The 26550-nt window shown below is 40.3% G+C and overlaps 1 protein-coding gene across 6 annotated transcripts in view; it reads left to right on the forward strand.

The window, feature by feature from the left end:
* The first annotated feature begins 3515 nt into the window (after positions 1 to 3515).
* Positions 3516 to 26550, forward strand: part of dpy19l3 (dpy-19 like C-mannosyltransferase 3) — a 58786-nt gene continuing 35751 nt past the window's right edge. For 3 of the 6 annotated variants that reach the window (XM_044362118.1, XM_044362338.1, XM_044362422.1), the window contains exons 1-9: positions 12940 to 13301; positions 15275 to 15365; positions 19586 to 19707; positions 20309 to 20454; positions 23746 to 23869; positions 24085 to 24219; positions 24536 to 24667; positions 25291 to 25392; positions 25872 to 25945. In XM_044362118.1, coding sequence (XP_044218053.1) covers positions 12978 to 13301; positions 15275 to 15365; positions 19586 to 19707; positions 20309 to 20454; positions 23746 to 23869; positions 24085 to 24219; positions 24536 to 24667; positions 25291 to 25392; positions 25872 to 25945 — 1250 coding nt within the window. In that variant the 5' untranslated portion in view covers positions 12940 to 12977. Of the gene's footprint in view, positions 3795 to 4447; positions 4575 to 5897; positions 6026 to 12939; positions 13302 to 14378; positions 14554 to 15274; positions 15366 to 19585; positions 19708 to 20308; positions 20455 to 23745; positions 23870 to 24084; positions 24220 to 24535; positions 24668 to 25290; positions 25393 to 25871; positions 25946 to 26550 lie in introns of those variants that run through there. The other 3 variants (XM_044362180.1, XM_044362036.1, XM_044362262.1) reach the window with 3 other exon arrangements.

Genomic DNA, 26550 nt, shown 5'->3' on the forward strand with positions numbered 1-26550 from the left:
GTGTTTGACAGTTGGCTCAAGTGAAGTGATCTGTGACACGATGTTCTGTCCAGTGACATCACAGTAGTGAAGCAGAATACTGTTGATGTTATGATGTTAATATACAAAATGATGTTAATATACAAAACACAGTACATTTTTCTCAGTTATGTACTATATATCCTACACAGAAAGTGTACCAAAGTGAAATGCCCCAGATTAGCATCATTACAAAGATAAAATATGCAAAATACTGCTGTGTTTGACATCATATTAATGTTTCTTTGTGTTTACTTCAGTGTTACACCGTAATAAACACTTACTGCTCCAAAACAGGATAAGTAAGTGTTTTTTAGAGTGGCTTAAGACTTTTCCACAGCACAAATGCTCAGTGAACACAAAAAATAGTTTAGAGATTATAATGTTCAGTTTCTGTTCAATTACATTACATTCATTTAAGTAGGACAGGCTATATTAGTTGATTCTCAAATGTGCAATCATGGGTCCTATTGTATATTGATAAATGTTACAGTGTGATACAGAGTATGGCACACACAACAGTTAGCATGTTTGTTTGTACATTAGCACAGTTGGAAAATTATGAACTACATACACATACAGTCAAATTAAGCTGGTATTGTTTGTTTTCTACTTTGTCATTTACCCGATTTGTAAAATATATCAAGTGGATATCAGTCTGGTATTGATTTTGATTGAAAGTGTCTGATAAGTTTAGAGGAAAAAACAGCTTTATCCATAATTGCCCCTAAAGATGGCAAGTTCATTGTGATATTCAGACCATGTACCTATCATAGACTGTTTAGCTGAAGCTGTTGCTGGATGTAAGTCCCTGCACTACCATCCCACCAGCCTCTCCTCTTGTTTTTGTGTGCAGTATTGCTGACCGGCATGTTAAGTATAGTTTACCTTACCAGTAGACAAGAGTCTCACACATACATACATACATACACACACACACACACACACACACACACACACACACACACACACACACACAGAAAGAAACTTTAAACTTGCATTGACAGGTTTTTTTGGCCAATTGGGGGCAGGTGAAACAAGCTAACACACACAACCTGTAAGTTGATATGGCAAACTTTTTACACATCCAGCAGATAGTGCATAGCAATTGCAGTAATATCACTACTTTTGTATTAGATTTTGCACTCATTAAGGAATTTGTGGCACTACCTCCATGAGGAGAAAATAAATGTTAAATGAATCAGTCACATAACCAGGAATTGGAATTCCTTCCAATACAGGGACCTGTCTTCTGCTCCAAAGAACACACCAGACATCTTCTTGCTGGTAAATGAGGACATTTATTTATAGCTAAATGCCTACTAATAACTGAATAAATGAAATATTAATAGGGAGTACATAATGGAAGAAAAGAATCAGACAAATGAATAAAAAATCTTTAAATGGTGCGATAAACCTTAACTCAGTGGGCGATAGTAAAGTGGAGTATGTGACTCTGAGTTATCATAAAACCTCTCCCATTTCTTCTACTCCAGTCCCAGATTAGTTCTGTCTCCTCCAATGCATGTCTACTCAAAACTCCTGCCTTTTTTTAAACACCCCATGAAATGAAAAATACATTTTCCTAGTTTTGTTCATTGTTCATTTATCTCTTGTTATATGCCAAATATATGTCAAACAAGACTAGGTCAAAACCTAGTATATGGCTGGACCGTGTATGGGCAATGTGTGAAATTGTGGCCAGTTTGTTACAGGGATAGTCAGTGGTAGTGTCCATTATGTGAATTCCTGGATATTAAATGTTCATGTGCAATTTTCTGTAGTGGTCCCTGTAATATATGTTGTTAAAGTGTACTGAAGTGGCATATCAAATGACATGGGTAAGCTACGTTTAGGTAAAAAAAAAAAGGTTATAAACGCAGTTGCAAGAACAATACTTTCCACTCATATCTTGGGATGTTTAATTTGAAAGAGAATTGCTTTTAATTCTAATTACCTATCTGGTAATTCCCCCTGCTCTTTCATTTGTTTCACTCTGCAGATGTCTCTTGTTTTTCACTCTGCATTGAGTGTTTTGTCGGAATGATGGTTATTTGGGGTGCTTTAACTGTGCGCTCTCCTTCATGTCTCTGCAACTTTTTCTGCCTCTTTCCCAGTTGATGATCTTGGAGGCTGTGGTAGAAATTGTAAGTCAGTAGAGAGTTGGTCACACTGGACGGTAGCAGACCGCTAACTCCCTCTCTGCTGAAAGTTAGTGGTCTCAGCCGGTGGAAGTCTCCAGTGAGCATGGGCCCAGTGCGCCCATGGAGCATGCTCACTGATAGATCACCATGCAGTATGTTTTCAGGAAGTGGCTTTTTGGCTTCATGCACCCATGGATGTATTATAAGAACTGGTTAAAAGCCCATTCAGTCCTATAGGCATTGCTCAACTAGCGCGTACGCCAAAAAAATTTTCTGGCTTCCGGGTTGTGCAGCCCACTGAATGTGTGCAGTAGTGTTTTCCCTGCTGGGCCCACACGTGAGTTTCCGCTCGGCCCATAGACTTTACATTGTGATGACGTCACGGATTTTTAAATCACTTTTTTTGGCTCGAGGAAAGTTTTTCAAATATAAAACCTCCATGGGTCAAAAATTCATGATAGAAAGAGTCATAATTGACAGTTTTACAGACGTTTCTTTTACAGTGGTGGTATATGGGGGAAAATGCTTTTTGGGCCACAGGGGGATTTTTTGTTGCAAAACCATGAGTGACCACTAGGAAAATTGGCTGCAAAGGGGTTGAGCCATAGATTGTAAAAAATATGGACGCCCTAAAGCATACCCTGCTTTATTGTCAAATTTAAATTAAATGGGACCATAATTCACAAATGAACATCATGCTGTATTGAAGAAGACTTGAAACTAGCGATTGAGACCATAAACTCATTAGGGAACAGTTTACTGAGGTAATAAATCAAGAGAGAAGTAGGGTCTCTCTTCTTTTTGCAGCCAGTAGAGTCGCCCCCTGCTGGCCATTAGAGAGAGTGCAGGTTTTTGGGACTTCCGCATTGGCTTCATTTTTCAGCCCCGGAGGTTGCCGCTTGGGCTGAGGCCTATCCAGCTCTTATTATACATCCATGCATGCATCACTGAGCAACTTTCATAGGAATAAACAGGGCCCTGCCTCCGACACTGTATCCCATGGATTTATAATAAGAGCTGGATAGGACGCTCAGCTCAGCCTTGCAGCCAATTTTTCCCAGTGGCCACAACCTTAGTCATAGTAGCTAACAGAACAATATGGAAACAGATAGGAAGAGATGTGAATTTGGATATCAGCGGCAAAAAGTTTGTTTTAATTTCCAAAACAATGTGGCTTATCTCTACCTTGTCCTCCTGATGTAACAACAGGTGAGGAGGTGTGTGTATGGAGCCAGCGGTACTCTTTAGCTCTCTATGGCGTTAAACTCTGTAAACCCCGCCCATTTTTAAGCGGTCCAATCAAATGCAAAGGAATTGATTTAAATCCCTCTTCTGTACACCGCTCAAATATTCCGTTTAACTGGGAAATACGTCACAGTACAGAAGCTAAAGACACTCCAACTTCCGGTTCACTGGGACTTTAAAGTGGTATTTCTACGCTTTTATTTTTAAAGGCGAGCTCTCTCGTGTTCCGGTGTGTGCCACAATAAAGCCAGCGCGGTGTAAGCGGACCGGTGAATCTTAACCAACAGGAGAGGGAAAAAAGAGGAGAGGAAGATGAAAGAGCGAGGGAGGTAGAGAGGCAGAGAGAGAGAGAGGGACGGACCATCCTACCAGCCGCTGTAGAGGAGGGTGAGGCTTATTAATGTACCGTTGGCTCAAATCTAATTCGTCTTTGTTGCTGTCAAGACAGAAAGAAAAGCTGGCGTCCATAACGGGCGCGCGCCTTTATGCAAAATGCACATACAGTTCATTATAATGAGGCTGTAGCAGTGTGTCCGTGCTACACAATAGGAATTAACACCTACCTTATCGCACTTTATGCTATTCTGTGCCTCAACATATTGACAGCCTTACTATTATCTTATGAGGGACTTGTAGATATGCGGTAGTGAATGGCATCGCCTATCACCCGCCTAAAATACGGTAGGATGAATATAGTTGCCGGTGATGTGGCTGCTGTCTGTGTCGGTAGATGTGATCTGATGTTTCACGTTATTCTGTCAGCGACGTGACCAGGAAATGCCGATGTAACGCAGGCCTGTCCGTCCATCCTACAGTATCTATGAGTGTTTGACTCAATGACAGAACACACACAGTGATGGGAAACAAACGGGGGTGCAGGTCATTGTTTGCTTTGGCTCAGATTGCAGTAGTCCACACGCTGTTTGTGCGTGGAGGATACATGCCTCTCTGTGTGTGTGTGTGTGTGTGCATGTGTGTGTCTGCTCTTGTGTTCATCATATCTGTGTGAGTAATCAGACTCACTCCCCTCCCATCTGCAGTGTTTCAACATGACAGCGTTGCGTCAGAGGAAGGGCAGCAGGGGGAAAGAGCCCCCTCTGGGTGCAGAGTTTCAGTCCCAGCAGTCCAACTGTTGCACCGATCATCATCCAGAGAAGATCTTGCACGGTGAGTGAGCCGTCCTTCCATCCCTCCCACCCAGCTGCTCTTCTTTTTGAGCGCTTTCTTTTGGGCAGCGGGATGCCCCAGTGGCTGCTGAAAGCGCTCTTTGACCGAGGGCTGAGTTTTCTTGGCAGCAACCTACCCCGCTGAAGTGCCAGTTCAAGCTCCAGGGGTCGATGTTCTGTATGTGACCCTGACCTCTGACCTGCTGTGTGTAAAGAACTGGAAGTTTGCAGCGGGGTTTTAATGAAATGCAACATTTTCATATCTCACCATGCTGATTAAAGCCTGCGCTCTTACACCTTCTGTGCATGTGCATATGCTCTCACACTGGGTTTTGCATCCTCAGAGGACATCAAGAGCAGTCAAAGTTAGTTTGTGGGATGGTTTCCCCAGTGCTAATGCTAAGTTAAAGTTCATAAACAAGACTTATTAATTTTTTCTGTTTTTTGCAGATTTATCTGACTAAGAATGTGGTAAATTAGTAAAGAAGTATGTAATTTATCATATTAATAAACTGTATTTCACAAAACAAAATCTTTCTACTCTACCAAATTACACCCAGTTTTATTTGAACTTCTAAAAGATGTTCTGAATGTGTGTTTCATGACATATTTTTCATTTTGCTTGTCCTCAACATGCTATAGCAGGGGGACCACAACAGGGCTGCAACTAACAATTATTTTCATTATCAATCTCATCTGTTGATTATTTTATCTTTGGTCTATCAAATGGCAGAAAGTAGGGAAAAATGACAATCACTGTTTCCCAAAGCACAAGATGCAACCTAAATGTCTTGTTTTGTCCCGAACAATAGTCCACAACCCAAAAGGTATTGAGTTACTATCATAGAAGACCAAAGAAACCAGAAATGTTCACATTGAAGAAGCTGGAATCAGATCATTTTTGCATTTTTTCCTAAGAAAAAAAAAGAAAAAAAAAGATTAATCGAATATAAAAACAGTTGAACATTAATTTTCTGTCTATTCTATCGATTAATTGACTAATGATTGCAGCTCTAACCACAAGTGTATCAAATAATATTTATAATGTCTGCAGTCCATGTTAGTTGACCTGTTTTAAGGCTCTGATACTGTGCATGCTCATTCAGCAGCCTGGTTTACTGAAGCACTTAATGGAATAGAGCCACCATTAATGTTATGAATGACACCTGTGCTTCACTAGATGTGACAAAGCAGATACCACACAATATAGAGACAGACGAAGGTTTTCATTTCGAGGAATAATATATATCAGTGTTGGCTGCTTTTAATTGTTATTAACAGTTTCACTTGACAGTAATTTAATAGAATGTTAATGTCGATGCAGGTGATTGGTCATGGGGGGCAATAATCTGGACATCGGTTGGTTGGTCTGTGGCAGTTGGTCTCGGCCTGCTGTGCTGCATCTACGTGGCGACGCTGCATGAGAACGACCTGTGGTTCTCCAACATCAAGGTAAAGACCATAAACTGTTGGAGTCTTTAAGTCTTCAGGTAATGCAAGTAAAGGAGAGATTTCCAGAGGTGTACACAACTGTTAAGAGAAGCCTGATCTCTTCGGTTTCTATATCCAGATGTATGTTTGACCATGTTTGTCTTAGGTTTTTACCATTTCCTATTACCAGCAAATGAAATGTCACTGTTTCTGTGAGTCCCACTAATTGCAGCAACAGTAGTGGCGCTGCGGGTGGCAGTCAGCTATCAAAGATCAGCTAGTAAAACCATCATGTGTTGACTTAATGTTACAAACGGACCAAAATCAGCTCGAGCAACCTGTCTCACTCCTGATCTCAGTCAGTGACAGACAGTGATGGTAGCTGAACAGTTTAAGAAGTGCAGAGAAGTTGACCGATTTTAAAGGTTGTGGAAATGCTGTCTCTTATCATGCTCTTTCTTGTAACTACATGATACCAGTTCAAAGTTACACTTCGGGAACATAGTGTATTGAGAAACTCTGTTCAAAGAAATAAAAGCGTGACATTTCAGGTGGTCTATCCGTGGGTTTAAGTGCAGAGAGAATCCTGTATGTTGTAAAATACTGAATGAGTTTAATGTTGTGCTGCATTCAGGGGCTATAATCTGCCATAGCTGTAGTCTACAGGTGTTTACTTACATATGGACTAATAATACAGGAGCTATTTTTGGGTGCACTTCACAACAGATTTTTGTCTGAGTAATGTTCAGTGCCAAGAATGAATAGCATTGTGTAACAGTAATGCTTTGAGGCATGGGACAGCGGATGTTGTACACAACAGCAGGAATGAAATCTTGAAGTTGTTTCTGGAAATAACCAAAACTCCCTTACTCTTACTCTCAATTCGCTTCAGTTGTCCAAATGAGTCAAATCTAGTAGATTTTAATAGATCTTACTACACTTCCACCACAGCTCAACAGGTAAACACTGTCTGAGGAAACGCAAAAAAGGATTTTGATACTAAAAAGACTGTAAATGTGGCAGATATCCACTTGAAATGACTAACTCAGACTGTTGAAGCCTCATATAAGCTTCACATCAACTTTTTAGATTTTTTTTAGATCATTTTTGTACAAAATGACTGTGTGGACAAACTGTGGATTTTGGCCTCCATCACTTACATTGAAAGCACTTTTAAAGGGGATCTTTTAATAGCCAGAATGAACAGGAGGAATGATTCCACCTCTTTCTCTGACTGTTATAAGACACATTTGAAAAATTGTGAACTTGTCCTTTAAGACTTGCAGACAGTGTTTCATAAGCTTTGTGATGTTTGCTCCTAGCAGGGTGAACTACTGCCAGTTTTGTGACTAAGGGATGGAGTTGAGTTGAATTGTAAATGTTTACAAGCGGAACATGTTAAAAAATATTTTTGACAAATCATTACATGATGACACGTTCCCAAGCCCTTTATGCACTGAGGTGTATACCATATGCATATGTAGATATCTCAGTGGTTAGTAAGATTAATAACTTACTGAGTATAGTAACCGAGCTTGCACATCCCAGCAGGAGATCCGGGAATGTTGAAAACACACGGAATCAAACTCTTTTATGAGACTCTTGTACTTTAAGTAGCAGACATGACTGGATTGATGTAGCTGATGCTCTCATATGGAGGTTATCTAAGGATTTGACATCCATGTGAAAGAGTCATCAACCATGTAGCAGATGTGGAAATTTACGGACGGAAAACGTCTCCCAGTTTGAATATTTATAAGCGAAAATATTCCACACACATTTTCTGCTTATCTCAAGAGGAAATGCAGCTTCAACAGAAGTGCCAATCAGACACGTCCCCTCATCCAGTTTTCCTCCTCATACGGCCTGCAAACACGTCATAAACACTTCATCTTGAAATGGAATGATTGTTTTTCCGTGCACTGTGAGGATTGATTTTCAGGCCCGTTGTGAACCACATGAAGTCTTGAAACACTGGGGCGACTGGTTGTTACGCAGTCTTTTTTAGGGTCTGTTAACTGTTGTACAGCAACAGAACATTGTGCCCTGTCAGATATGATGTCATTTCTAAATCCCCCTTCCAGAGCTTCAGCAACACAGTGGTTCAGACTATGACATACGCAGCAGATGTTAAGCCGGTTGACATGGCAGAACAGATCGCTCTGTCAGAGATAGAACTGCAAATGTGAACACTGTTTTTGTTGGTTGTTCATGCCACATTTATCAGAGCAGTAATTGTCAAGTTATGTTTTAAAAAATATGCGCAGCTTCTCCACTTCAAAGAGATTGATGCATCTACCCAAAGGTTTTTAACTGGGTTCCACACAATGACCGAACAGCTTTTCCTTTTTACTCCTTTTCTTTTGGGAGGTTCAGCAGTTTAGTTTGACAGTTCCATTAGTCATCAGGTGAAAAACCTTTGAATAGAAAATCACAGTCTTACCGCAGATTTCAATACTGTCAAGAAACTTTTGATAACATCATCTAGCGTGGTGTTTAGCACGACACTTGTTTACTTCGGGACTGCTCTCCTCTGTGACGCTGCGTGTTGCTTTTAAATGATTCGGGCAGCATTTAGACAGATCGGTAACATCTGGTTTGCTTTCTGATTATTTAGTCTGTCAGTGGATTCTTGTCATTACTTTACATCTTATTTATTTATGCATTTTCTTTTCCCTCTCGGTCCCAATATTTTTTTTTTTTAAGAAAACACCAGTTTGACTTGACAGCAATAGTCATTTGTTTTGGTAGATGTATGAGGCAAGGAACGCAGGTCACTTTGGTTTGGCCTGGTTTAGTCTTGCTCCACATATCGGGAAACTGATTGAAGAGTCAGAGATATGGCTACAGAGACCTGCACTGGGTCGGATATCTGAGGGTAATGGTAATGGATATTAAGATATTAATAAGAGAGAGGCTGAGGATGTAACACTGGTTAATTCATATTTCTCTGAACGTCCTACAAAGTTAAGTTTCACAGTTGGGGAGATTTTCTGTGCCCACAGGGAGTGATTAATCAAACCTAGTGTTGACCTCATCAGATAGCGGACCTTCACCTGTTCATATTGGGTCAGGTTTGACAAAAACACTGGACTTTCCTGTTTGTGTAAAACAAAAAGGAAAGTGAGGAATCAAACAGAACAGCTGACGACTCAAAATTTCTCATCTGCAGAAACTTGTAGAGCCAACCACATGCTTCATCTGTTTCTCGTGCAAATGTGAAGTGTGTCTTTACCCACAGAGGCAATCTGCACAAGATAATTTGTGAGTTTTTGTCACAGGGAGACAAAGCAGCACATCCAGTTAACTGAATGGAAACCGATGCAGACACAGTTTATGATCCTGTGCTGTGTTGTTTCAGTTCGTGTGTGTGTGTGTGTGTGTGTGTGTGTGTGTGTGTGTGAGTGTGAAGATGTGAGGCAGACAAATGCTTTCATTCATAATAAATGCAGGTCACTTTACAGGCCTGGTGAATATTTCCCTGAAATGTTCCCACACAAGTTGGGTCATGGCTGACATCATCGCTCATTGTGTGCATATGTGTGTGTGTGTGTGTGTGTATGAAGTGTTTCCTTCTGTTAATGCTATCACAGTCTCTGTCTTAGACTTTGTTCACAAAAATACGGCAATCGCAGACAAATTTCCAATGTAGGAATAAAATCCTGAGTTTAGCAAGAGTTGTGGCGTGCTCCCGTCATCTCAATCGGTGTGAGGTGGTCAAAAACTCCGTCCGAGCTGTTTTAAGTCAGTGTTTCCTCTAGTCTTGACGTTCTGATAACATCAAACATGTTTAATATTGTCATAAGTCTTTAGTTTCGGCTCATGCAAATAGTGAAGTTCAATGACGTGAACATTGTCAACAATCAATAGGTGCGCTCTCTCCTGCGCCAAACAGGAAGCAGCAAACCAGGTAGTTACTATAACGACCTCAAATGCCATCAGACACACACACACACACACACACACACACACACACACACACACACATGTTTTTTCAGACATGAGGAATTGTTAATATGTCATAATATTTTCCCTGGAGAGAGCAGGGAGCTTCAGTTTAATTCAAACTGCTAATATGTATATTTTTAGTGTTTTGTCACTACTACAGAAACAATAGGTAACTGCTAAAGTATGATGAGGTTGTTATTGGTTTGATTAAGGTTTTACAGTCTATTAATGTGTGTTTGTTCTGATTACTGACGGTGGCTGATTGTGCTCAGTTTCTAACGGCAGTGTGCAGTAAATTGTTGCTCTTTGTGTGCATATTTTTAAACAGCTTTCCTAATTAAACATGATGTGCTCGATGGTGTTGTTAATGACTCCTGAGGAAAGCTCAGCACTCTCGTTGCCCTTTAGCTTCCCTTTTTATAAGTCACATTAACATTTATTCACCCAGAAAAAGTTCATATTTCTCTGTATAATATGACCTCCTCTTTGTCAGCTGCTGTCTGCGGTTTATTTACTGGTTTTTCAAAACATGATTTCAGGACAGTTGGAGAAGTTAAATCTGTGACTTTTTGCCTTTTTGTATAATTATCAAGGCTGCTGCTGTTTCTATTGTATTTCAGGCCATTTTGCGAGGTTACCAAACAGAAATACTCCAACATCCAGCAGAACAACATCCACAGTTGTTGTTGTTGTTGTTCAGTTATAACTGAGTGAATTAATTAAATTATGTTTTATTTTTGGCTGGTTTTTCAGAACAAACCGCTGAGCACACAAGGGCAGCTGTGGCCATAAGCTGCTTCTGTTTCTGCTCCGTTGTTCAACCGTTTTTCTTCTTGTAAATTTCCACCAGGAGCAGGATGGGAAATAATCTCAAAAGGAATCTAGTCGTTGTCTTGCAAGTAGTGAACCTGCAAGATCTGTGACCAAAAACTCTGACATATGAGACATTGTCTTTAGATGTGAGAGGGTGTCATACTTTACTCTTTTAAAAGTCTTTTCCACACTGACAATCCCAAACAAATGGACAACAGATCCTTCCCTTTCATTTGGCAAACAATTAAAATACATGCATTACATATATTTAACATTAATTTAAAATCAGAGGGTGAGGCATCTGCATGAAAAAATATAAGCAGTGCATTGACATAGTTGAGGTGCCAATGCAGAGAGCTCCGGCAAAACAACGCAGTGTCGCCCGGCAAAAAAAGTTGAACCAGGATCAACTTTTGCTGCAACACAATGCAACATGATCCGGCAAGACGCTGCTTTACTTTGTAACATGACCGCAGTGTTTCTATTGTTTACCTCATGATTGTCCAGCCAAAAGACAAAACAGTTGCTACCGTGATAACTTACAAAGCACTGTGTGGTGTTTCGGTGATAGCGTTTAGCCTTTAAATGCCTTAATCTGTAGCTCCAACTGGATTCCCTGGATTGTATTTCATTGTCTCAGCGGTACCTGATTTCAGTCTGAATACAGTCTAAGAGGCGACAGACACACTGCTGAGGCTGCACTCTAACCTCGCCTTGAACTGCTTGCTCTCTCAGCTAGTTGAGGTGATGTATTTAATTTCCTGCCCCCAGAGATCCACTGTCTCTCCCTCTCTAACTTCCACTCTTCCTCTTACTGTCTCTCACGCAAACATGCTCTCTCAAGTGTCTCCAGGTCAAATGGGATGAAGAGGACCGTAAAACATGCTGGAAAGTGATTTGTGAGTTGCGAGAGTCCTGCCCGCCTGCTGTTGGTACTTTGCGGTTGTTGCTGCCTGACCTGATTCTACGTCTCTGATGATATCAGTGTTAACAGTCTGCGGAGAAGCTGGGGACTGGTTTTAATAATCTCACATGTGGTTTCCTTGCCCTATGTGTTTTTTGAGGGATGTGGGGAAGCAGTCCAAGTTCAAAGTGTCTGGTGGATTTAAGTTCTTTTTACTCTTTCTATCTGTCTCTTTCATACACACCCTTTCGGTGCTTATTATCAACAGTCCTCTTACACATTCGCAGTGAGTCAGCTGGTTTAATCTGGCCTCTCGAATTCATCAGGTGTGAAGTCATGTCCACGTCAGCCCTGGTGCCTAGCGGAGTTTATTTCAGACATGTGCTCACAGCTTGATGCCGGTTCCAGATCCACAAACCCTCTGACAAATGTTCTCTGCATTTTCCGAATGATGTTCCAACATGTTCCCCTCACTTCTCCCCCAACCCCCACCCCATCTTATTCTTTTGCCGTGCGCATGTGTTTTTATAGACAAGGGGTCACCAGTAGTCAACTCTCTTTTCTTTCCCTCCCTCTGGCTGCTGCACTTATCTACAACCCATCCTGTTCTTCGCAGACTTACAGTGGCTCAGTCTTTCTCTTCATAGTCAGTGGCTGCACCGTTGAGGAAAAATTGCTTTGTGTTTTGAAGTCTCTGTTGGGGTTCCGGGGAGGCAGAGGTCGGTCCGTGTTTAGATTCTGGAAGACCTAAGGCAGAGGGAAGACGAAGCGAGGCCAATGCTGGACGGACCCTAGCTTGGATTCTTCAAGCACCACATCAGAGAGATTGGAGTTATACAAAGACCCATAAAAAGGAAATGGTAACAGAGAGAAACAGAGAAGAGGATCATTGCCTTCTGAGATGTAAACTAGCTTTCAGGGTAATGAGCAATGTGTGAACTTGTTAACCAAGTCTATTCTCTTTGACCTTAATTTAAACTGAGGATTAGCCATCATCAGAGTTCTTGGTGAAAAGCTAAAGCTTGTTTTGTCTCGGGCAAACTCAAAAGAAGGATTGGGAAGGAAACTAGCTGCTCATTCCCTCGGAGAAAGCTTTTGCTTATTTCCTTTGGCAAGGAACTTGAAGTGATTAAAAGGCAAATTTATTTGGACTGACTTCAAGAAAAGAAAAACTCCGCATTTACATTTATTGCTGTAATGGATTTGGATCAGTTCTATAGCTCAACCCTGGAGCATGCTTTTTATCTACCTGGATTCAGCTCATCAAAGGATCCAAGAATTTATTGATAATCTCCGTCTTCTCAGGCAATGGAGCTTCGTAAGAGAGTTAAGCTCAGCAAGCTGGAATATGATTTGGGCCTTTCACAAGATGCACCAACTGAGGGGAGATGCAGCAGTAACATGATGTGGGGGACAGCAACGTCTAATGCCACTCCGCAGGGATGTTTAGGGGAGGTTTCTCTGCTTGGAGGATCCGGTAATTGTTCCGGTTCAGGCATTCTACTCTGGTGGCCCTGGCGACAGTGTGTTTCCATGGCAGCAGGGCTGTTATTGGCTGGGCTGCTGGCACTAACTCAGGCCTGGTGTGTTAACGCCATACATGAGAATCTGCTGTGGTTCTCTCAGCTCACGGTAGGAGTTATTACTTGTATGATACTCTTTTAATCTGAGCCCTTAATTAACACTTTGTAGAAAAGCTCTCACTGTCAGCCTAAGGTACGACTTCCAAGGCTTCAGTGGGTAACACAGTGCAGATAAAAACTGTCGCACCCCTCAGTGGTCCTTTCTCAGGTCATAGTAGGAGTCACTCTGGTGACAAAAGATTTATTTATTTCTGAACTGCTATTCTCTATCGTCCTCCTTGTTGTTGTGAACAGTCTGCCATCACAAATCTCTGCTTCTTCTTTAATTTTTCTGTAATTTTTCAAGTCAGTTAAATTCATGGAATATCCTATAAAAGTATATATATTTTTTAACCTAAAAAGCACCCTGCTGTGCCCCAGTAAGGGACGAAGTGAAGGTACTGTCATTTTGAAAAGACCTGAATAGGTATACACACTGATATGCTCACATCAAGATGTACGCCACTACAACAACAGCACAACAGCACTACAGACAGGAATTACAAGATAACCTGACATATCGTGATACAGGCAGTTCTGCAGTAAGACATACATATGTTGCAAGGCAAACCTTCACAAAAAATCTGTGTAACTGAAGGGGAAAAAATCCTCCTGAACTGTCAAAATATTTTTTTCTTAAAACAGAAGTTAATTATATACCATTATTTATTTTATGGATGTTTTCACTTGAGCAAAACTAAAGGCAAATTGTTAAAAATTGCATTGAATCTGCCTTTTTAACACACAACAACTGGCAAAAGACTGAACCAGATCAGATATCAGAAGAGAAGAATTAATGTGTCCTGTAAGGAAATATTAATAATCCTATCAATAATATATTCAAAGAGAAAATAAGTGGAACTATGCTGGAAGTTTGGTGAGGTCACCAAACTTAAAAGGTGGACTATATATAAGGTATGACAGAATTGATGAGAAAGTGAATTAGACGTTGATTAACATGCCTACACAGTCGTGAGAAGAGGTCTAATTAGGCAACTTAAGTGAAAACACCTGTGTGGGTGGATCATGACAGTGTAGGGCCATAAGGATGGCCTCACTCTTCTTTATTGTGCTCCTCAGAATTGAATGAGTTTCACTCTATTAATCAGGGACTTGTTTCAAATGAGTTGAATGTGGTTAACTAGCTGGCAGGAACACCTGTGTCATTTTGGGACATGACTGGGAACCACTGGCCTGTAGTTACTCTGGATAAGGGTGTAAGGTGGAATGAGAGGCTGCAGAAGGACATTTTACGACAGATGGTTAGAATGTGGAACATTTTAAGTGCATGTGAACTTAGTTTTATAGTGGATTTAGTCTTTCATACAACTCTCTTTGTTCCTTTTTCAACATAACTTGAGTCGTAATGCAACTGGAATTAAGTAGGACTGTTCCCTCTCATAGTCATTTAGTTATCATGACAGTCATTAGGGGTTTGGTTCCATCTGGCACCACAATAACAATCCGAAATATGCTTTGGTTGTTCATAATCACTAGATTTTAAGAGATCCCTCTGCATGACTGCATTCATCTGTGGAGGAACGATAACACTGGAAAAACAGTTTGACAGACTTTGATTTAAACCACATAAGCTGTATGTCAAAGAAATGTATGACTTTATTATTTTCTTAATTTCTTAGTTAGTGAAGGACAGCTGTAAAGACAATTCAAATGTGAAAGATGGATGATTGACGTAATATTCTGCAGCTGGAATTTCACTGTTTGGTCTCTGTTTTTACCCCTCAGTGGAACAGTAATCATGCATGGCAAGCAGGAAATCTCTTGGGAAAACACCCTCAGACACACATACACACACACACTGAGTACCTGTCTTATTGTTACTGTTGAGGATTACCAGTGTATTAGCTGCTCTGCCTCTATCCTCCATGTTTCTGTCATGTCTTGCCAGGGTATCTGTTTTCCATATTATAGAGGACAAAATTGCCTGGTTTTATACAACCAAATTCCACTTTCTTCTTTTAGGAGGTGGAGAGGGAAATCTCCTTTCGGACAGAGTGTGGACTATACTACTCCTACTACAAGCAAATGCTGCAGGCCCCATCCATACAGGAAGGTATACACTATGTTTATTTATATCTATCTATCTGTTTATCTATAATCTATATATATATATATATATATATATATATATATATATATAAGAATATGGGATTTAGAGTCACTAGGGGCCAGTTAAGTGGAATCTTGAAACAGTTTAACTATAGATTGTTGTCATTGCGACAGTGGGGACGGAGCTCAAGGGGGACCATGACACTATAACAAGAATGGCCCATGTTCCTCTGCCAATGTGTCCCTTGCTACACTTGCCAGGGTTTCCATCCAGGTGGGCATCTGGACCTGCAAACAAACCTATACAAAGTGACAAATCAAACCCATCAATTACTAGGCAAATCAACACAGTGGTTGTCCAACATAGTCCTCCCTGTAGTGGAGGACAGTTTCCATAGGACTATAAAAAGTACCTGAGTGCCTATTTCACTGATTCAGTGGATCTGATGAAGGGTCAGGATATAAACAGTATGTAAGGGTTAACCGTCCACTGTGTGTGTGTCCTACTTCTTTGTGCTACTGAAATCTTTAGCTTGCTAGCACCGGTGCTACCACCTAATAAAGTAAGCAGTCAGCCATATATATGAACCTAATATTGTCCTTTTTATTTATCAAATGTCAGACAGTCCATTGAGGTCACCCTCTAATTCTCACCATCTCATCTAATTGACGATTTACTAAGCTTTGGATTTCTCTTCGACAAAGCGGTGTGCATGGGACTTTAGTAATGGAGATACTTGTTAACTAAAGAGTTAAAAGGGTGGTGTCTTTTTTTTTTTGGCTTCCAAACCAAAAACACAAAAACAAAATTGGAATGAATGGATTTAACAGTGTGTTTATCTGCTCTTATTTAGCTCTGCAATTGTTAACATATCTGACTAACTTGCCTACTACATACAGTAGTGACCTAGTGTTACTTCCATGGCTAAAAACCACATCATCAACTAACTACATTAAAAATCCTGGTTTATAACTTGCACATCCATTGTGTAGTATTCCATAGTGGTGAAGCCAGTCCTGGATGCTATTAGAGTTTAGGCTAACGTTAGCATCTCTGTCCTGCTCTCTATTGGATTTGGGGGAAATTTATACCACAGCAACTCTGGTCAACAAAACCGTGGAAAGCTTTCTGCCAAACCTGCGTATGTTTGTCCTCATCCTAAAAGCCCATACTGTTGTAACGTTACAAGTGAAAATGTACTGTTTGAAAATGCGAAAAAGTATGTAATCTAAGAAAACCAAACAGGGTTATGTTAATGACATAATAGTCTGTTCTTGCATTTTTCCTTATCAAACTAACTGGCTCTGCACTGCGATACAAGAACAGTGTTGTTTCTGTATTTCAGTGTCTTCATCAACTTTTCAGGAGGCTAACGTTTTTCCTGGGACAAACAGCTTTAGCCTTAGTCTTTTTATCATGTTTATGTAGCTATGAAATCCTTTCACATGGTTGTTGTTTTAAAATGAGTCAGCTGGGAACGTTTAAAAGCCAGCTGAAGACGGCATTTTCAACAAACTCATGGAACTAATGGTTAATTAGCCAGCTAGCTGCAGCTGAGAAGAGCTGCGAGGCTCACAATTTCAGCTGGAAAAATTGACGATCACTGGCAAGAGACAAAAGGCTTTTGTCTATCTCTGTGTGAAATCAAGGACCCATTGTTTCAGAAATAACAAAGGAATTTAAATGGTCAAAATGCCTCTGTTATTACTGTAAACAGAAAGTAGTAGTGAATAGTAATTAACTGAGGTCTATTAGGGCCACAACTGATAATATAAAAAAACAAATACATAAAACCCAGCATTTTTACACTTTTTTGACAATGTTGTTTTGTGAAACTACTTCAATTATTGAAAAATTGATTTCTATTATCTCAAAACTTACAATACTTTTAAAAAAAAATTTTTTTTCCATGGATAGAGACACCAGATGGCTGTCTCTACCCACTCTTACAAGAAGGAAGAAGCTTCCCCCCTTCATTTTCTAACCAGAGCAAACAAATCACTGCAGTTAGTCATGACACACAGTCTGGTCTGAGGGAAATTAATTATTTTGTTTCCATTATCATGTTAAATTCCTAGTTGGAAACAGGACTAATTTTCCACTAAGGCAAATAATTGAGCTGTAGGCTAATCAGCTGAGGGACCGGCTGACCTCCCCCTCTGCCTCAATCTGTGTGTTCACTTCTTTTCTTGTCACACTTATAAAGCACAAGACACAGCAGAATGGCTTGATATGCAGAAACTGCAGTAGTGTAAGTGAAAGGGGTAAAGGAGGGAGGAAAAACATAGGAATGGAAGGATGAATGGGCTGATGAGATAATGGAAGAAATGATAAAATAAAAGATTGATGTAGGAAAAGGAAAAAAAAAAGTGAGTTGAGAGAGAGAAAGCAAGAATGGAAGGGGGCATGAATAGAGAAAAAGAAGGAAAGATAAAGAAGTAAGGATGAAGGACAGAAGGGAAGGATTAAGGAGCTAAGATAGGTAAGAGGGATCAAAGTGAGGGAGGAAAGAAGGACAGAAAGAAGGAGCAAAGAAATGGAAGTTGGACATACAGGGTGGAAAGAAGGAAAGTAGCAAAGGAAGCACAAGTAGGGAGGAGTTTGCACTGCAGGATAAAGCAACATTACAGTTTGAAAGAAAGAGATAGACATGAATGACTAGTGGTAGTCTAGTGGGTTGTGTGTGTGTGTGTACAGGGGTGGTTATGTGTATTTTGTTTATGGAAAACAGTGCTGGTTTTTATGGTCTTACATGGATCAAGAACACAGCAGTGATCAGGATGACACATCCCAGCCCGCAGCAGAAACTCAGCTCTCTGCTGCTATTTTGGTGTCACACTTTGTTCTAGTCAAACCAAACACATAGTAGTGATATTGCACCCAATGCCTAATTTGGAATAATGACACCAGTGTATGTAGGAGCTCATATAACGTCAGCACCAGTCTTTTTTACCATGGTGTGATAATTCTATAGTTAAAGGATAATTCTGGTTTATTACAACTTAGGTCCCATTTCATAGTGTCAGTAATAATATCGTTGGTCTACTCATTGCCATTACTTCACATTACAAGCCTGAGGTTTGCCCTAACCGCAAAACACCTCTGCCCTACATTTAACCAATTCACATGTGGGTAGCTTTTTTGTTTGTTTTTATTTCATTTATTCCCGTTGTCAGTCATTCTCCTTCACGATTCTGTGTCAGAGATGTAATAACGATCCATTTTGTTATTTTCATGCAATGTTTCAAATGATCTTCCTGACAAGAACCTCTTATCATGTCTAAATCTTGAGATCAGCTTTACAGAGCGATGAGCCAAGTGTTCTTTATTGGCTGACTTGGCTTGCAGCTACTCTGCATGCACTAGTTGTTCACACATTGTTTCCTGTTCAATGAGGGATTATTAGCCACATTATGGGTGAGCTCACTTTCAGTTTTACCTCTAAAACAAAGTGGGTTAGATCATTTGGCTAAACTGTTAAGTAAGCAGTCAGGCAACATGTGTGTGCGCTTATATTTCAGACTTTGTTGTACCAATGTTGCACTGTTCCTGAATTTACTAGTTAACCATAATTGACTGAACATTTTTCAAAATTTACAAAAAACTTAAAGACTTAAACCTGAATTATTCAGTAAAATATCTTTGGAAGAACTTCTCATACAGGGTTTCCTCCAGAAATAATTTTAGCTGAGATGGTAGACCATCCAGATTTTGATGCATTTCCTCTTGTGATCACTTTAGTTCCTAGATCCCTAAACAGTTGTCACACTAAATTAAATATATAGAATTTGCTGTGTGAAATAGCTCTTAAAGGTTAATACTTTTATAGAGGTGTATTCATGTTTATGATGTTCGCAGATGTGGTCTTTGCTGTAGGTTAGGTGACCCATCTCTGCTACAAAAGCAGCACAACAGAACAAAGCAATTGAATTTTTCTCAGGTTGAATGCACTGATGTGTTCAGACATCTTTTGTGCTTTCAGCAATTATGGAATTAAATCCAAACTGGTCTTAGCGGTTGACAGACATTTCGAACACTGTTATTGTTCTTTTAATAGCACCATACTCAGTAAATGAGAAAAGTGAGCTTTGTGGAACATTCATTCCTCTCTGGTTGTCACAAAGCCAATAATAGTCGTTATCAGTCAATGTCAATGTGAAGAAATGGTGGCATTTTAAAAGTGTTCGTGTGTGTGTGTGTGTGTGTGTGTTTTGTGTTTCTAGGGCTCTCAGATTTGATCCATGACAATTTGACAGAATCCAAGAGGACCATTAATCTCCTACAGCGAATGAATATCTACCAAGAGGTCTTTCTCAGTGTTCTCTACAGATTGTTGCCCATTCAGGTAACACATCACTCAGCTGTCAGCTATTCACAGTGGGGTTGTACAACACTAAAGATCACAGTAATGGCAGCCACAATTATTAAATGATTAACTGCCTCTGTGACTTTTCTTGTCATTTTGCCCCATGAAATAAAGCATTCTCGTTGTGTACAAAATCTAATGTGACACTCCAGTATTGTGAAAACTGTTTTTTTTTTCTTTTGTCATTATGATTAGCCATCAAAGTTACTGTAATGAAGGATAATCGTATTAAGAGATTGTCAGGCATTTGAAGTGCTGTGCCATTTTACATTTTGGTGTTTTTAGCTGACATGGCTCAGCACACTTACTCTTGTCTCACTGAAGGAAAAGGTTTCTGTATGTGCTAATCAATTAACTGAGAAACAGATGTGCGGCTTCATCAGGGATCCCGCTGTGTGACAAGAATGTTGGCCAGTGAAATATCAGACTAAACTTTGAAAATGTCACAGTGCCCGAGTCAGTCACTGTCCCTGTAGTCAACTGTGTGTGTGTGTCTTCATTTACAATGTCTAACGAACTAATGGTTTCTGTGTGTGTGTGTGTGTGTGTGCGTGTGTGTGTGTGTGTGTGTGTGGACCAGTCATATCTGGAGCCAGTGTATTTCTATATTTACACAGTGTTCTCGCTCCAAGCGGTGTATGTGATCGCTCTGTACCTCACAGCATGGCTCCTGTCTGGCTCCTGGCTGGCTGGTGTGCTCACTGGGGTCTGGTACATCCTCAACAGGTGGGTGATAACAGTGTGTTTGCGTGTCATGTGTGTGTGTGTGTGTGAGAGAGACACTGAGTGGAGAAAGGTGTTTTGCCCATCTCAGACATGCACTTGGCTCTGTTATGGCAGTTTTACTTGTCATTGTAAGAGGAGGACTAGGGATTTCAGGAGAATCCTCACTCGAGCTGGACAAACTGTACATTGTTTGCACAAAGCCTTATGATTGTATCTGTGTAAACCATTTCAAGATACAGGAGTGCATACACAACAGAACAGTACTAAAGCCTTACATGTTTACCATGTTTGTGCCTCTGTACATTTTGCTTTAGTATCACTTTGATTACTTCTGACTTGTCGGTAGTAAAATCCAATGAGTTACCTTTCAGAAGAAAATAGGATCATGACTGTAATCAAAAGTGTTCAAAGATAGTAACCATTTTATTTTAGGTGTCTTTTCAGGCTTGTGCCCAAAATAGGGGTGCCTGTTAAGGCGGTTTAACTCTTTCTACACTTATGTAGCACTTTTTAACACAGAAGATACAAAGTGATTTACAGGATGGAGAAACAAGCAGAATTACCTGTACAACCCACAACAAAAAAGTTATAGTTAAAAATCAAAAGAAAGCCAAAGGAAACAAATAGGTTTTAAGATGCCTGTCAAAAATGAGCACTGATTAGACTTCTCTGAGAATTTGCAGGAGGTTGTTCTATCGTTGAGGAGCAATAACAAAGCATGATCACTCTTAGTTGTCAGCCTTGATCTTGGAACAGCCAGAAGTCTCTGCCCTGGCTCCACCCAGACGTCAGAGGGCACAGCACCTTCTTTACGTATAGAGAGGCCTGGCCATGTTGTGCCTTGTCATGAGAAAAATTTTGAGGTTTACACTGAGGATCGACATTTAGTTTTTGTTAAAAGCCTCACTGCAAGGTTCTGGACCAGCTGGAGTCAAGCTAGAGAAGATTTGCTGAGGCAGATGAGCAGATGTTCCAGTAAAGTAAAGATTACTTATCTGAAGGAAGGATTTGATTGTTGCAATGTTACTTTGTTGAAAAAAAAAAACTGTACTGAGCAAGTGATTTAAAATGGAGTCAAAATTAAGGCACATCAAAAATACTTCTAAAATTTTTTACACTAAATTCAACATATTTCAGCAGTTCTGCATTACAGTATCTGGGCCAAAAAATAATTTCTGTTTTGTCATACTCCAGTTGTAAAAATGTTGATACATCCATTATGTTATTGCACTAACACAGTTTAGGATTGTCTATCTTAATAGGGTTATTGCCATTAAAAGACAGATACAACTGTGTGTCATCAGCATAACAATGATAAGGAATATCAAAGAGACTAATTATGTGGCCAAGGGGCACATTAACAGATAGAGCATAAAGGAGCTGCTTCTTTAAGACAGCAGATCAATGAATGTTCACACAATAGTTGAATGTGCAAGTTCACATTCAATCCTCATTTGTTGTGCACAAGGAAAATAAATCAGTTTGATTAAACCAAAATCTGTCAATGAGCCAGTTTTAATAGATGTTCCTCCTACATCAGATGATCATTATGTTCCCTCATGGTTTGGAGCGAAATAATATACAGTCCTTGAAAAATGAAAATCCTGCAAAGCACTCAACTCACAGAATCAATATGAATTAACTGAGAGCACAAAACTTGATGTGTTGTCCTTTTTTCTTACTGTGGCAGCTTGTGACACTGTTGGACTGTGAAACAAGCAGTAAAATTCTATATGCCACATTCAGTGATGGATTGATAAGAAGCTTTATTGGATCCCTGATTATTTGGTCTCTAGTAGTGTGAACACGGTTAAGGACTTAGTTTAGGTATAGGGGTAAAAAGATATGTGCACCCCATCACCAGCAAAATTTTGGAGAGAGATCTCTGTGGACTGCTATTGACCATTAGCAGCGGTGGATTTGTCCTGAAGCAACAGCACTACTGTGAAACTAATAACACTGATTCAAAAATAGCCCTCCGGAGTGAAATGCGGCACTCAGAAAAATGGTAGAAAGTGCTTGTAAATGACAAACAAAGACAGACAGAGCAGTACATCACCCCAGGGAAAATCTTTGGCTTAACTCAAGTGGGCGAGAGTGCATAGAAAGAATATAGATAGAATGCTTACTTAACAAAGGTTAAAACCACCCATAAAATATCAAACATAACCTTTCTTTGTCTTGATGCAGTTTATAACTGAGGTCATGACATTTTATTCTCACTGAGATTTTATTTTGGTGATTAGTGGACCAAGAAAGTGGTAAATGATTCAGTCTGCTGTAGACGGACAAAATGACTCGATCTATTACACATGTACAAACTCTGTGGCCCGGCTGTAGCAGTCTTTCACTCCTGTGATGTGTGATGGTCAGTGACAGAAATAAGACTGACACACTGGAAATGAGCAAGCTCTTGTCATATCTTATAGGAACAAGTACATTTCTGCAGGTGAAATCCAAGCTAGATATTCGGCATTTACACATTATCGGTTGTGCGTTAAATGTAATCTGAATATTTAGTGACTTCCTGGAGTCTTGTCATCACCATGAAGTTGCCAGGCAACCAGCAGAGACCCCAGGAAGTCAGTGGCCCAGCTGAGGAGCAGTTACAATGCGTAATAACAACGTAAAACCACAAATTTTCTGTTTGTGTACTGATTAAACAAACAAGATATAACCTGTTAATTAGTCACATTTAGAGTTGCTGGTAGGTGGATGCTGAAACCTTTGACAAAGCCAGGCTATCTGTTAATCCCCCCTGCTGTCAGTCTTTATTCTAAGTTAAGCTAATCGTCTAGCTTCATTCTGAGCGTACAGACATGAGATTAGTATCGGTCCTCTCATTAGACTCTCTGCAAGAAAGGGAATAAGTGTATTTCTTAAAATGTGGAACTGTTCCTTTAACAGACTGTGGCTCCACTGGGTTATTGGTGTGTGCTGTTTTTGCATTCTTAAGCAAGATTTTTGGAAGAGGTCTGAAAGCTGAAATAAGCTCAAACCCTGCTGGCATTTGTTCTTTTGGATCAATACAGAGGATGGAGGGTCACAGAGTTGTACAACAAAGAAGTTACGGAAAAAGCTGACATGATCTAAAATGTCTGTTAAGAGTTTTTATTCTGTATATTTGTTTTGTTGTATAATAAAGAAACTACATTATGCCTGATTGTTTAGCCTTCAGGCTTGGCCAGTCTGATTATGTCCTTAGTTGTGAGATAGACATTTTGATATATCGTTTTTGAAATAGGTTTTATTTTTCTTCAACCTATATCTCTGCCTCTCTCTCCTTTTCAGGGTAGACACCACTCGTGTTGAGTTCACCATCTCCCTCAGAGAGAACTGGTCTTTACCTTTCCTAGCACTACAGGTCACTGCTATCACGTGTTATCTCAGGCCTCAGCTCACTGCCTTACAACAGGTACACACACACACACACACACACAACAAACTCACTCTAGATCAAAGCTATTGACCACTACATTGATTGGCCTTGACTTGGCACACCCAACCCAACCGCTCAATAATCTACAATCTGTGAAAGAGCTGGCAGCACAGCAGGAATGAGTCTATATGCCATTAGTATCCAGTTTAAGTATCTAACCCGTGTGTTTTTGTGTGCCTTTCATTCCTCAGAAGGTGATGGTGTGGTTAATGTATGTGACGACATTCTGCTTCTGTCTGACGTGGCAGTTCAACCAATTCATCCTACTTGTTCAGGCTCTCATTATATACACCCTGGACTGTGCTGACTTCCTAACAACTACACAGGTATGGCTGCAAGAAGGCCAGTTTTTTCTGGCTTTTTTGTGACGTTTCAGGCGTTTGTACAAATTTGTGTTGTACTTTTGCTTGCAAATTAATGTCGGGTGCTTTTGACTGTCGTCATCGTCTTTGAATCCAGTTCTGCACAACTTTTTATGGTGCAAGCACTGTGTTTTGCTTTTGTTTAATTGTGCATCCCTACTGTACATTTATAGTATGTTCTTTGCAGTCATGTGACAGGGATGATACTGGATGACTGGTGTTTCATACTCAAAACATTACCCACCCACGTGTTATCATGGTACTTTGTGTGTGTTTCCAGGTGACCACGCTGTACCTTGTTCAAGTGAGTGGTCTGCTGAGTGTGTGGCTCCTCCAGTTCTGCAACTCCATGATACTGGGATCACTGGTACTGAGCTTCATTGTAGCCGTGCTGTTCATCAGACACTGCCAGGTCAGTTTGTGTGTGTGTATGTGTGTGTGTGTGTGAGTGTGTGTGTGTGTGTGTGTGTGTGTCAAAGTCAGACACATAAATCAAGACAGTTGTGGTAGCCTGATTGCAAAACAGATGAAAGATTAACTTGAATCTTATCTGATGTGATTGGGATGTGCTACATAAGTTTTTTTTTTGTGAGAGATGATTCCAGTTTGTATGCTGGAGATTGATTTGATGTGTAATTTAGTTAAATCAGATCATATCAGTAACAATTACAGAGAAATTTAATGTGACAGGATGAAAGAAGAATGGAGAGAAAGATGGAGGATGGTTTAGAATCAGAAATGAGGTGAGAGTTAAATAATTTGTGCAACCACATGTTCTTCTTATAAAATGACTTATTATGATATGGGCATGTATGTAACATCTCTAATAAGTTTTCAGCGTCTAAAGTGATTTATTCGTTTCGAAGAATGTGTAATTTGTAAATTTTCTCAGCGATGGCAGACAGTGTTTAATGTCTAGATGGATAGATTACGTGTGCAAGTGAACATGTATGTTGCTTTCTCCAGGGTTCTACATATAAATCAGTGTTGAGAATATTACAGATGTATTGACTGATCCCTTGTCTGCTCATCCAGTCCGGTCTGAAGACAGGAAGCCTGCTGGTTCGTCTGGGCAAACTGCTTCTCCACAGCGCCATGGTTTTCCTCCTCACCATCACCATCAACTATCTTACCAAGGTGCTCCTCCTCTGCCTCTTGTCTGGCTCCTCTCCCTCTCCTCCCCATTTCTGTCCTCTTACCTCCTTTCCCTTCTCATCCTTTTCTGCCTTTCTTCCCTTATCCTCTGATGTGTTTCCCTTTCACTCACTGCAGCCCCTTTTTCTCTCTGTATCTCCTCTTACGCTTCCACCTGTCCTCTCTGCTCTTTTATTTTTCTCTTTTTGTTCTCTGCCTCCCCTCCTCTCCTTCCTTTGCTCCACCCTTTCCTCCCTTACTGCTGCTTTACTCCCTTGTCTTACCACGCTCTCCCTTCCCTCACCCTCCCCTCCTCTCCCACCTCCCTCCTCCTCTCATATGTCTGAAACTCGTAGGGATGATGTAAGCTCGCCAAAAGATCTCAACTTGGTTTATTTATTTATTTTATACAAGTCACCATGCTGATCTTTACCACTGACAAGATGACCTTATCTGTGTTATGTGTGTGTGTCTATTTACAGAAAGCACTTCAACTGAAATCAGATGAACACATCTTTAAATTCATCAAGTCAAAGTTTGCCTTGGGGCCCACAAGGTATGAACACACACTCACAGAAGCATAAACACAACACAAACATACTAGATTCATGTGCTTCTTATGTTGTACACAGTCACACAGTGCTCGTATAAAACACAAGAACATGCATAAGTCTGCAGTCTTCTTCTTCACACACACACACACACACACACACACACATACCCTTACACACCTTTTGACTCGATCCAGCATGACTGTATTATTCTCTAAGCACCAGTGTTGTAGAACCTGGAGTGTTAGTGTGTGTGAATAATAGATGGCAGGGTAACGCCAACAGCCCTCCCATCGATCAGATACTGCGCGTGTGTGTGTGTGTGTTTGTTGAGCAGCTCAGCCACTGGATAGCTGCTCCGGGCTGGCAGATAACACGGCTCACAACCCAACACCACACAACTGGCCCTTCAATTATTCAGGAGGCTGTGGAAAATGAAATGCTCACTCTACGCCCTATCTCTGCCCCCCCCCCCCCCCCCTCCTCTCTTCTTCTTTCTCTCACTCGCTGAGCGACTCGCTTATTTCGCCTCCTTTGTTTGTTTTTTTTTAACTTTTCAGTTTCGTAACGTATTTTGTAATATCTCAATTCTCAATTTAATTATTTATTA

The sequence above is a fragment of the Thunnus albacares genome, chromosome 1 (assembly GCF_914725855.1).
Source record: "Thunnus albacares chromosome 1, fThuAlb1.1, whole genome shotgun sequence".
Classification (NCBI taxonomy): domain Eukaryota; kingdom Metazoa; phylum Chordata; class Actinopteri; order Scombriformes; family Scombridae; genus Thunnus; species Thunnus albacares.